The 13,172-nt window shown below is 54.9% G+C and overlaps 1 protein-coding gene across 2 annotated transcripts in view; it reads right to left on the minus strand.

The window, feature by feature from the left end:
* Rfx2 (regulatory factor X2) overlaps positions 1 to 13,172 on the minus strand; it is a 62,088-nt gene that overhangs the window by 17,976 nt on the left and 30,940 nt on the right. The window contains exons 2-6 of one of the 2 annotated variants that reach the window (XM_057771763.1): positions 12,701 to 12,792; positions 10,101 to 10,190; positions 8,542 to 8,612; positions 7,676 to 7,937; positions 2,515 to 2,589 (exon numbers count right to left, since the gene is read on the minus strand). In XM_057771763.1, coding sequence (XP_057627746.1) covers positions 2,515 to 2,589; positions 7,676 to 7,937; positions 8,542 to 8,612; positions 10,101 to 10,190; positions 12,701 to 12,784 — 582 coding nt within the window. In that variant the 5' untranslated portion in view covers positions 12,785 to 12,792. The remainder of the gene's footprint in view (positions 1 to 2,514; positions 2,590 to 7,675; positions 7,938 to 8,541; positions 8,613 to 10,100; positions 10,191 to 12,700; positions 12,793 to 13,172) is intronic. The other variant, XM_057771764.1, reaches the window with a different exon arrangement.

Below are 13,172 nucleotides of genomic sequence, written 5' to 3' on the forward strand. Positions count from 1 at the left end.
GCATGCAGATCTCCGAGCACTGAGCTAGGGCTCCTGGCCATACTCCCTCCCTGCTCGCCCAGGCCAGCAGGTACACACGGCCCTCCTGTCAAAAGTCTGACATGGCTGGCACTAATTAGGGTGCCAGGCTCTCAGCTGTGCTGTGCCCCAGGAGTAGAGGTCCTGGGGACAGAGTGCTAGGGCTTTCGTTCCATCTTGACGCCTATCAGTTGGCTTCACTGCCCATCTCTGACTGGCTGGGGACAGTGTCCTTTTCTCTTACCCATCCTGATGCAGAACCCAGTACTTTAGGGCCATCCATGGGCCTCCTACTTGCTAGAACACTGAGGACCGCCGGGCATGATCCGGCCCGAGCGCAGCCCGATGCCACAGGCCCATCGCTGCACAAGGATCCAGAGAGAACTTGGCTCTCACACATCAGGGCCCTTGACCTCCTCACAGCTCCATGAGGCAGCGGCAGAGCTGGAGTTGTTCATGCAGGCGCCCAGCACCTTGGCACGAAGGACACTTAAGGACCAAAGTCCAAGGTAAGGGGTCGTAGAAAGGAGGGGACACTTGTCCATAGGAGCCTGCAGGGAACCTTTGGGGTGGAGGCTGCAGGTGTCCCCGCAAATGTTTTGAATGTCCTACAAACACAACACCTTAGGGACTCTGTCCCCACAGATGGCTTTCCTGGAGTGCCTCCTCCGGCTGTTGATGGTCACAGTCATTTATTTGCCTTCAGTCCGAGCCTGTGGCCAATCCCAGGCTTCTCCTCAAGGTGTAACCTGGGTGGTGTGTGGCCTTCCCTAGAACATGCCAAAGGCTCCTTGGATGCTGTCCCCAGGACACCGTCTAGCAGTGGAGGGTGCTGTCCCCAGGACACTGTCTAGGAGTGGAGGGCGCTGTCCCCAGGACACCGTCTAGGAGTGGAGGGCGCTGTCCCCAGGACACCGTCTAGCAGTGGAGGCGATGTCCCCAGGACACCGTTGAGCAGTGCAGGGGCTGTTCATCCTGGAGGGGTGGAGCCAACCCCGGAGGAAGGAAATGTCCTTGTCATTGCCTCCTGAGACAGAACACTTGCCACACACTGCCTGGGACAGCACCAACCTTATAAACCCTCAAGACTTCTAGACCTTTCTCTAGATCAGCATTTGCCCCTCTTCCCAGAGAGTCACAGTCTCCTACACCAGTCCACTGTGAACCTAGGCCATCAAGAATATATGGGGGGGAGGGGTTCACAGGATCAAGCTGGACAAAAAGCGGATGTTAGAGGCCTCAGGGAAATGCCAATGGCCACAGTCCAACCCAGTCAGAAATGGTGGCACACTCCTGTCATCCCAGCCCTCAGGAGTCTGGGACAGGAAGCTTGCAAGTTCAAAGCCAGCCTCAGACACATAGTGAAACCCAGGCCAGCCTGGGCCACAGGAAAGTCTGTCTCAATAAACAAAAAATCAAATACCTAACAGTCAGGCCTGTGGTCCCAGCAGCTACACCCAGCCCTGGGCAGGAGTATGTGGAGTTTGGGCCAGTCTGGGCTACATAGCAAGGTCCTGCTTCTGAGTAAACAAATACCAAAGCACGGGAGGCCCACCAGCTAGACAGGAGGCATTTGGGGGTGTTAGAGAGCTGAACATTCCCTCTTAGCTCCCCAGGCCAAACACCGAGCCTATGGTGTTCTAGTCCCATCCGGCCATGCTGAGTCTGAACCAGGGCGCTCAGCTCCCTGAGAGGCCTCCATCACAGAGCAAAGCCAAGAATGTCTGCCGCCTGCTGCCTGTCTTACATTTCCAAACTACAGAGCTGAGGGCCTTCATGGCCACCCAGTCCCAAACCACCTTCCCCCTTTAGAAAGTTGTATTTTTGTTTCATTATTTAATTTTTATCATCACTATTTTTAGATGTATCTTATTTCATGTGTACAGGTGTTTGCTTGCATGTAAGTCTGTGTACCATGTGCATGCACTGCCCTCAAAGGCATGAGATACCCTGGAAATGGAGTCAGATGGCTGTGAGCTCCACATGGTGCTAGGAACTGGACCAGGGGCTTCTGCTAGCCTCAGACCTGCTGTGCTGTGGAGGGTGACCTTGACCCCTGACCCCAGACCTGCTATGCTGTGGAGGGTGACCTTGACCCCTGATCTCCTCCCTCAGTGTGAGGTATGAGCCACCAACACCTGCTTTGCAATGGTAGCAAGAATGGATCCCCAGGTCTTACGCTTTGTCCATCTTTTCCATTTTAAGACAGGATATTGTTATGCAGCACAGCTTAGCGGAAGACCTGCCAGCCTTCTGTCTGGGTTGGCAGGGACAAGCCTGGGACATGGGTGTCATCCTCAAGTCTAAAATCCATGCAGCAGTGTGAGGGCGGGCATGGGGGTCTTCCTCACCGGCTAAGGCTTCTGGGATCTTTGGCTAGTGTTTTTCTCTCTCCCGTTAGCCTCTGCAAGGCTGCATTCTGTCACAGCCCTGGCTTTTCTAACATCTGTGAACACTCCAGACAGAGCAGGGTGTCCGGGGCCCCAGCGCACTTACGTGGCTGTTGAGTAGGCCGCCTTTGTGGGGGGCGAGGCCTTCGCTTTTTTGGAGAGTCTCAATCGCCATTTCAAGCTACGCAGATGTGTACAGAGACAGGACAAAACCAAAGAGGTGGTGGGGTGGGTGGGGGGGGGGGAGAGAAGGAGATCAGATGGTTAGCGGCAGGCAGCCACACCAGCCCCAGCCTGTACTAGCAGCTAAACAACAGCAGCAGCGAGCAGCAGGCATTAGCGCGAGTGAAGCTGTGGCAGGCGCAAGCCTGCTCCATGCTCCTGAGCCAGAGCCCAAGACAGCAGCAGACGGGACAGTGGTGGCTGACATCACATCTCAGCATAGGACGCAAGGCACCAGGAGCCCAGCTATGCATCTCTCTGCAGGCCGAGGAAATAGCAGGGTCCTCCTCAGTGGGTCTCCTCACTCACGTGTGTTGCTCTTTATGTATGTGGGTGTTTGGCTTGCGTGTCTGTCTGTCAGTGCAGTAAGTGCGTGTCTGTCTGTCAGTGCAGTAAGTGCATGTGCCTGGTGCCTGCAGAGGCCAGAGAGGGTGTCATATTCCCTGCAACTGGAATTTCAGATGGCTGTGAGCCACTGCAGGCCGGGTCCTCTGTGAGGGCCACTGAGTTACTTCTCCCCCTTATCTTTTGACACAGGGTCTCTCTCCTGACCTGGGGCTCGCTGACTCACTAGCAAGCTCCTGCGATCCTCCTCAGCACTGGGGCCGCAGGCAGACCCCACCATGCCCAGTTTCTCAGGTGGGGGCTGAAGGGGCCAGAAACGTCACCACTAAGCCCTCTCCTCAGGCCCTGAGAACCAAACTTCTGCACAGTTGTGTGAACTCAGATGTGAGCCAGGCCAGAGCTACACATCCCAAACCGCCCCATTGCTGGGGACAGCAGGTGACACTGAGCCCTGCTCAGGGACTGGGGGTCATGCCTGATGAGGAGCTGGGGGACACAGGGGGACGGAGTAGTGACCTGGGCTGAGGCCCCGGGTGGGGTGGAGGAGGGGCGAGCTGCAGTTACGATGCCTGGCTGTGGCAGTGCCATGTGACTGTGGAGCACGAGCTGGCCCTGCAGCAGGAGCTAACATCCAGGACAGCAGAGGCTCCCGTTGGGTTTCGCTCACCAGGCTCCCTAGAACTGTGTTCGGGAGAGGGGGCCCAGGGTGGGTAAAGGTGCTTGACACCAAGCCTGGTGACCTGAGTTCAATCCCTAGGATCCCATGGAAAGAGAGAGTCCACTCCCACAAGCGGCCCTCTGACCTTCTGACCTCACAAGCATGCACTGGGATGTGCACGCACACACAATAAACACAGACAGTGTGATAAGAGAAAGTGAGGCCACGGCTTCGGAGGCCCTGGAGTCATGATGGCCCTGTGATCTCCCACAGTGATACCGGATGAGCCAGGACATGAGCTGTCACACAGCACAGCAGGCACTGCGAGCACCTTCTGCTCCTGCCAGTGTTGGGCACGCTGCCAGTGTTGGGCACAGGCGGGCGTGCCAGCAGCAGAGGGCAGCAGGGGTGACTGGGTGAGTATCTGAATGTGGAGGAGGAGCCCTTCAAGACAGCGTCCAGGAGGTGGACAGTGAGCTACAGCAGGTTTGAACCTGAGCTAATAACTCGGTTACACTATTAAAACTGCTGAGGTCCCCAATGAAAGAGAGCTGGGGGATTGCGGTGGGGAACCTACAGCCTGCTAACTCTGCTGGGCTTGCCCGCGGGCCCCAGGGACGCTCCTGTCCCCGGTTGGGATGACACCTGTGCACCTCCATGCCTTGCTTTCATAGGGCCCATGCTTGCTCAGTAGGCCCCTTACCCACCATCTACTTACTCCCCAGGCCCTATGTCTGTCTGTCTGTCTTTTTAAATTTGAGACAGGGTCTCACTGTACAGCGCTGGCTGGCCTGGAACTCACAAAGATCCTCCTACCTCTGTCTCCTGAGTGCTGGGATTAAAAGTGTGCACCACCACATCTGGCCCAAATTTTGTTTTTAAGGGTTATATTTATCAGGCCAGATGTGGGGGAGGAGCACCATTGCTTGGGAGGATGAGGCAGGAAGATGGCAAATGTGTCTCTCCCAAAACAAAACCCAAACCTCTCAAGCAACAAGAAGGAATTAAACCTAACAATGTTTCCCACAGAATTTATGGTGGAACAATCAAATCTATGTATTCACTCTTTTAAAAGTAATTGGCCCATTATAAGTCACCATTAATGTATTAAAAATAAAGATAACTATCTTCTCTAGTTATCAAAAAACTAGAGGACTTGAACGTGTACATCTGTACGGATCTCTACTATCTCTGGGTCTGGAGGGTGGCAAGGCCTCCGCTCTGCGTCTCCACCTGCTCTCCCAGCTTACAGGGACTGTGTGGAAAGAACCCTATCCTCACAAAAGCAAGCAGCTGTCCTTCCTCACTGTGAGTCGCCGTACCTAACGTCACACTCAGACTGCAGGGTTGGCAGTCTCTAAACTTAGCTGCAACATGGAGTCTTGCCACATCTGCGAGCTCCCCACACGCAGTCGGCATGTAAAATAACCACATCTGGAGCGAGGGCGAAGTCGGGACCACCTCCCCTCCCAGAAGAGCGGTGGATACACAGGAGACCTCATGCAAGTAACGAGTGTGCAGCCACCGGCTGACACCTCATCCAACAACCAGACGGCGGCAGCAAGAGAACCCAGACGTCCCACATGGCCCCTAGAGGCCGGTCCATCAACGCGGCTGGTTCTCGGCTCCCAACAGATTGCAGGGCTCACCATGACAAAGAATACAGATTTCACTGTGGCCCAGAAAGGTAATCAAACAATTGATCAGTGACAACTGCTTCAACAGCAAACCCTGGGAGGACGGAAGGATGGGGCAGCTAGGGCTTCCACACAATGGTGCTGAAGAAACTCTTTGCTACAGAAAATGATGGCACATCCAAATACAGACAGATGAGTCTGCACACAGGGCCATCCTGAGGCCCAGGACAACACAGTGGGCTTATGACCTAGGTCAACTTTCTATGGCCAAGGAGCTAAGAGCAGAAGGACAAACAAGGACGAGGTCCCATAAAACAAAGACCCCACCAGTGGTTCTAGAGCAGGGGAAGGAGAGCAACTTGGAATCTGAAGAAATAATATCTGAAAACATCCCAGACTTGAGGAAAGACACCAGTCCACACATTCAAAGTTTCCTCCATGTCAAACTGCCAATGATAATGATAACAACAATAAAAGACTTTAAAGATAAAAAAGATACAAGGAAACAAAAAGAACTGTTAACTTGAAATACTGTCTACCCCTTTAAAGTACGTGTTTTTGATGTCAGTGTTGACCGCAGCTGCTCCAAGCATCCTGTCTCCCCCTCCAGAGGCAGAAATGACCAGTGGGCCCCATGCCCATCAGTCCATCTGGCACTTTCATGGGTTCTGGGGACCCAGACTCAAGTGCTCATGTTTGCACATTCGAGACACACAGTGGACACTGCGGTTCCTGGGGGGGGGGGGCGATGGCATCTTATAGAAATGCTCTAGGCTGTGAGAACTCCACAGTAAGTTCCCCAGCCCGCCCACTGAGGGACAGGGTTCTATGTGTCCCATGCTGCCAGGCTCAGGTGTCTGCTAGAGCAGCAAGCACAGCACTGGAACCTCACAGCTCTCAGAAAGCAAGTGGCCTGATCTCACACCTGTCCTCGGGGCTGGCTGCTGGGGTCTCGATGGATATAGGAAGAGAGAATATATGGAACTGGCGTGAATATTTGCACGTGTGTGCGCACACGGTTAGGTCAAGGTCCATAGTAGGAATGATGCTTTAGGTTGCTCTTCCACTGTCTTCAATGAGGCAGGCGCTCTCAATCAAACTCAGAGCTCACGGATATGGCTAATCCCTAGAGAGCTTGCCCCAGGGACCCTGGAGTTACAGGTGTGCCTCCCCAGCACTCACAAGCATTTGAGGAGCCAAACTCAGGTCCCTGTGCTTGCACATTTAAGCACTGAGCCATCTCCCAAGACCCTCAATTTAAACAATTTAGAAAAGAAAGCACAGACACAGGAAATGTTTGCAAATCATGTGTCTGATGGGAATTTGTGTCTGGGACATAAAGGCTTCTCCACACTCAGGAGCAGGAAGACACCAGCTGAGCCTTAAGCAGACTATTCAAGTGACACTCAGCCACAGGGCTGGCACCTGGCTGGCTATCGTCCCCAGCTAGAAAACCCAAATTATCACCACAGAGAGGCTCCATGATTCGCCTACCAAGATAGAGAGAATCAAAAGAAATGTCAAGAGCTCCAGTGCTGGCAAGGAAGCAACTCTGACTCCCGAACAAGGTGACTAAAAGTACCGCTGGGCAATGGGAGGTGGACTGGACAGCAACCCCACTTGGAGGCATTTCCCACCCCCGCCCCCAGGAGCAAAGACAGCACCCTGACTGCTCAGCCTGAATTGCTCACTGTGCTCCCAGCCAGAGGCCTCCAGCTGGGCACATAAGGAACTGTGAACTCAAGTCAGGGTCTGATGGCCGCATGGTGAGGGCAGGAAGCCAGCCCCAGGGCAGCCAGCGACTCTGCTTCTGACAGCCCACAAGTGTCAGAGCAGACACAACAGACCCACAGCTGCCAGCATCTAGGCCAGGGTGTTTGTGGGGTTGGTGGAGGATGTGCCATGGGAATCCAGGAACCTACACACATCAAGTCCCACAGGGCTCTGCGTCAAAGAGCGGGTGTGAGTGTGTGGTGATTTAAAAGATAATAAAATAGCAATAAACATCAAAAGCAGAGATGCAGCTGGATACCTGGGAGGCTGAGGCAGAGGACTGGGTCTGAGGTCAGCCTACATTTCAGGGTAAGTTCTGGACCAGCCTGGGACACAGCAGAACCCTGTCTCAGCTCCCCTTTCCTGTAAAACCCCAAAGTCCAAATGAAGTTTTATGTAAAGCAGGAGAGCAGCGAACTGAACTGCATCAGGAGGCTGCAACCTGCTGCAGCACAGCCTCGTGTGTGTGTGTGTGGGGGGGCCTGGGAGGCTGCCAGTGAGAATAGGACCACCAGCAGGGGCTCTGCTCCCCAACATTCTCACGGCCTGGTCCTTCCTGCTCACCTCCCCGCGCGTGCGTCAGATGCCTAGGCTAGCAGGGCTACAGCTGCCCGCAGGGCCTCTGTACATACCGTGGCAGGCGAGGAGCGTGCAGTGTGGGCCAGGGAGTGTCTTGTGCTGTCCATGCCCCCATGGATGAGGTAGGCTCCTGCTCCAGACACGATGGGAGTCCCTGCAACATCCATGGTGATGCCCACCATGCCGTGAGAGGGGACTGCCGGTGGGGACGAGGCTGCCACTGTCACCTGAGCACCACCTGGAGTCTCAAAGTAAGACGCTGCACTGCTGGGGGCGTAGAGCTGAGGGTCTGGGTTGTAGGCATAGGCCGCTCGACTGTGGGACAGAAAGTGCCACCATTTTATAACAAATACACACCAAGAAGACACAGGGCTGGAGGGCTTGCTGTTCCTGCAGAAGACCCAGGTTTGGTCCCAGCACCCACTCCACAGCTCACAGCCACCTACAGCCACCTGTGACTCCAGCCCCAGGAGACGTGACACCCCTGCCGGTCTCGATGGGCACTACACTCAGGCGCTCTCTCTCTCTCTCTCTCTCTCTCTCTCGCTCTCTCTCTCTCTCTCTCTCTCATACACACACACACACAAGTATGCATCACCACTACAAATGCACACACACAAGAGAGAGATAGAAGAAAGAAAATTCTAGAAAGTTTCAGAAGAGCTTAAAAATTGGAAAAAAAGCTTTGTAAATGGCCTAGAGGGAAAGTTCCCGGGCTATTGTTCTCCAGGGGACTGTGGCTTTGGTTTGATATTTTTATAAAGTTTTCTAGAAGCTAAGAGCATAAGGCCAGTGGTTCTGAACTCAGATCTCAGGACAGGAAGGGACATAACCCTGGGGGCATGATTCCACACGAGCCCCATAGAGAACACTGGAGTGGAGAATCTGTGGTGTCCCGGGCCCCACGGGAGACACGTACATGGCTCCATTGGCATAGACTGCATCCCCGCCCTCCACGTACTGCACCTGCGCCGGGTACACATGCTGCACCTGCAACGACATGTAGGTGCAAGTCACACAGGGCCTCGCCACGGGTGATGCTGCTCGGGTCCATGGACACAGAGCTTAGTGATGTATGCATGTACCTAAGTATCCATGAGGCAGCCTCATGTAGCTGAGGATGACCTTGAACTCCTGACCCTCCACCTCCTAAGTGCAGTGCTGTGCCTGGTTTAGGCAGCAGCTAAGCAGCCTCTGTCCCATGTGGGTTGGACTAGGGATGCTGTGGCTGTCACGGAGGAAAGCTACCTGTTTCAGGTATGGCAGAGGGTGTGTGGTCCCCTGCAGGGGTGGGAGATGGGAAGACGAAGACTGGGGTGGAGACAGAGACAAGTCTGGAGAGGGGTTGAAGAGGGACAGAGGCACCTGTGATACCACTCCACTGTCCCCCACATCCTGCCTCCCCTCCCCCCACCCCTACTCACATCCCCCACTCGGCTGCCCCATCCCCACAACCTCCTCTCCCCTGTGGTGGGCAGCCTAGCCCTGGGCAGAGGCCTTAGAGTAGATATCCAGTGTGCTGTGGCCCAAACTTCAGCCTCTTCCCCAGCCAGTCTGTGGGGAACCATCTCAGCGGGCTTGGTGGTGACTTTCTGGGGTCCCAGAGTACAATGCCCACACACAACTTGGGGGCTCTGAGCTCTAAGTGGAATCCCCAAGGAGAGGGAGGGAGAGGAAGCCTGACAGGGGCATCCAGACCTGGGGGGCGGGGCCTCTAGGCTTGTGCTGGTGTTGGTGTGCCTCCTCCTACAGTGCCATTGGCCAGGTCCTGGTGATCCTGTAGACCCCTGGTGCTTGGTGCTTTCTGGGAATCTGTACACGTTCCCCAGTCTTTGACAAGGTCACGGTCACCCACTCCCTGCCTACAGCCAGGAGGCAGCCCCTCAAAAGCAAAGGCCACTTAACCCTGGGACTTTTTGTTTGGTTTTGTTTTTCCAGATGGGGGTTTCTCTGTGTAGCCCTGGCTGTCCTGGAACTAGCTCTGTAGACCAGGCTGGCCTTGAACGCAGAGATCCTCCTGCCTCTGCCTCTCGAATGCTGGGATTAAAGGTGTGCGCCATTGCCCGGCAAGCCCTGTGCCTTTTACAGAGCTTCAGGTGGCCCGAGGCCAGCCTGGCCTGCTGCGGTGGGCAAGTGCCTCTGAGAACAAAGAAGAAACCACTTTCCTTCACTTACTGCATGGGTAAGTGGCTTTTCCTTCTTCTTCTTTTCCTTTTTGAGACAGGGTTTCTCTGTGTAGCCATGGCTGTCCTAGAATTCTCTCTCTAGACCAGGCTGGTCTTGAACTCACAGAGATCCACCTGCCTCTGCCTCCCAAGTACTGGGATTAAAGGCATGCATCACAACCACCCAGTGGTGAATTTTTTTCTCTTTAACACGGCTTCCAGAGCTTCCTGGTGACCCTAGACACTAGTAACAACAGGAAACAGCTCACAAGCCAGAGGCTGCTCACAACTGCTAGGTGCCAAAGGTCCTTACCTGGGGTGGCACCGGCTGGACTCTGGGAAGTGTGAGTGGCTGCATCGGGGCACCCTTGGGAGTTGAGCCTGTGGCTTGGACCAGCACCCTCTGAAACAGACAATGGAACAGTCAGACTTGCTGGAGATCAGCACTGTGGAAGACCCACTCAGAACCATGGCTCGGCTGTCCCACTCCTACTGGGACCCACGGGAATGCAGGCACAGGTAGGCACACAAGCCACACACACGTATGGACACACACAGAAACATCCCTTTGGGAATATGAAGTTCAGGCCCAGGAGCTGGGGTAGGAGGTGGATCTTTCCCTGTCCTGACCCTGTCCCTCACTGACCAGAGCAGTAGCTTGGCTGTTAGACCAGATGTAGGGGCAGAGGCAGCAGGGGAGGGGACACACACACACACACACTTTCTAAGTAGTGCGGAGAGAAGGAGGACTTGTTCCTCTCTGGTGTGCAAACAAGGTCCTGTCAGGACTGGCTGGGCCAGTGGGTGAGGGGCAGCCATTGTGAGCGACAGTCAGACAACCCCACAGGGACACAGGCCACGTAGGACCCCAGCACATGAATGCAGGCACACATGGTGTCTCCTCACTGCTGGAGGAGGCGGGGCTCTGACACCCACCACAGCATGGAGAGAACCTGAGGACGGACGTGGGGCTCCAGGACAGAACCCAGAGACAGGAAGTCATTTGGGACAGGGAAGGGAGGCACAGCTGCTGATGGGGGAGACTGATGGAATATTCTGGAACTAGAGAGAAAGGATGGCTGACTTCTGTGAATACGATAAAAAACAATCTACTCTCAAGTGATTCATTTTATACTGTGCCAATCCTATCTCAAGTAAAGCACAGGGTGGGGTGGGGGCTGGAGAGATGGCTCAGCAGTTAAGAGCACTGGCTGCTCTGTCAGGAGTCCTGACACAAGGTGGCTCCCAACCATGTTAATAGGATCTGACGCCACCCTCTTCTGGCCCTCAGGCACACACGCAGACAGAGTACTCACACATAAAACAAATACCTAAATCTTTACAAGGAAGAGGCCTTAGGAAGGGCTTGGAGAGGGCTCTGGGTAAGAGCCCTCGCTGTCCAGTGAGGACATGTGTTCAAATCCTAGTACCCACACAAAAAGCCAGCGTGGCCTCGAGCTCCTGTGACCTCAGGACACAGGAGGTGGAGACTACAGGGACTGGGGCTCGCAGCCTGGCTCCTGCGACAGAACGTGTCTCAGGGGAATAAGGCGGAGAGGGAAAGAAGCCCCACACTCTCCACCTGGGGGCCACACACTACACACACGTGTGTGCCCGTGTCCAGCACACTCCCTCCCACCATGGCAGCCACACACTACACACTCGTGTGTGTGCCCGTGTCCAGAACACTCCCTCCCACCATGGCAAGCACCTGTAATTCAGCACCCAAGAAACGGAGGCAGGAGAATTAGCTGCGAATTTGAAGCAAGTCTGCACTAAGTGGGAACTCACTTAAAGCCCCACAAAGTATGGTGGCCGCACTTGTCTAACATGAACAATGCTCTGGCCACCATTTCCAACACCGTACAAATGGGGCTCAGGCACCGTCAGGCCCTGTCTCAAAACCCAGAAACCACAAATAATAGGGATAGGGTGGTATGATGGTGACCCTGTGACCCCAGTATTCAGGGTCAGAGAAGGAGTGAGGCTGAGGCAGGAGGATTGCTGACAGTCCCAGGTCAGCCCTGGCTACATAGTGAGAGCTCATCTCAACAAAATAACAGAACAGAACAGAACCCAAGAGTTTGTACCCACAGTTGGGCAGTTAGAGCCTGGCAGGGAATAGCCATTGACTCAGAACCCGGACACGCGGCTCGGCTCACATCTAGGGTGAGCTTTCCTCTGCACCAGGACCCAGGGACCTGAGCTGCGGGGGAGTGGTCATGGCCTGGGGCAGCTTTGAGAGCAAGCTGAGTCACAGCCCCTGAGAGCACCGAGGGCCACATGCACAGGAGCCCTCCACCTCTGCTGCCCTGAAAAGAGAAAGCTACAGGACACAGTGCTGGTGGAGACCCACAATTCCAGGCCCTAGGAATTGTGGAGGCAGGGCTGGGTTACAGACTGAAATTCTGTCTGAAAAGCCCAAGACCTGAGGAGGGGAGGGGACTGGGGAGGTGAGGGACTAGGGAGGTGTGGGAACTGGGGAGGGGAGGGGACTAGGGAGGTGAAGAGGTAGGGGTTGAGGAGATGATGGGTTGAAAAACACTCAAGACCTTGGGCTCTATGCCTATGTGGGAGGGGGCTGGAGAGGGAGGAGAAGGAGGTGATGAAGGAGGAGATAGGGAAAAGAGGGGGAGGGGATGGGAGAGGAGGAGATGGGGTGGGGATGGGGAGGAGTTGGAGGAGAAGAAAGTGAAGGAGGAGGAAGAAGGTGGAAAGAAGGAGGGAAGGTGCCATCCCCAAGAGTCTGTTCACAGCTGTGTTTTCAGGTTTTTTCCTAAGGCACACAAGCTTCCAGTGCAGGAGAAACAGTTAACAGCTGGGGTCGGCCTCTTCTGATCTGTGTCCTGGTTCCTTTGGTGGCACCTTCCAAACCCCAGGGGGGAGCGCGGAGGTGGTGGGACAAGCAGTCACCTGTGGGGAGGCTGGCACCGGCTGGGCTGTAGGCCGCAGAGCCACGGATGCTGGTGAGTCTGCTCCACCCTCGGAGTTCTGCATGCTCGGACCTAGAGTGGAAGAGAACCATGATGAGGAGGCAGCCACACCCCTGGGGTTCCCCAGGAACTGACCTCTGCAGTTGGCTTCTAAACCCGAGTTGAAGCTGAGGGACCCTGGCCACTGAGACTGGGAGATGCTCCATGGATAGAGCACCTACCCCAAAACAGTGAGGAGCTGAGTTCAAATCTCAGAACCCATGTATTAAACAGTCCTGGATGAATAGGCAATCTGGAGCCCAGGTTTAGTGAGGCACTGTCTCAAAGAAGACAACAGAGGTTGGTTCCCGGGCCACACAAATGTATAACTAACTAATACACTCATTTGCGTGTGCATGCACATGCATGTGTTGTGTGTGGGGGTGCCTGTGAGTGTGGGGGGAGGGCACCTG

This window comes from Chionomys nivalis, chromosome 6, assembly GCF_950005125.1.
Source record: "Chionomys nivalis chromosome 6, mChiNiv1.1, whole genome shotgun sequence".
NCBI classification, from domain to species: domain Eukaryota; kingdom Metazoa; phylum Chordata; class Mammalia; order Rodentia; family Cricetidae; genus Chionomys; species Chionomys nivalis.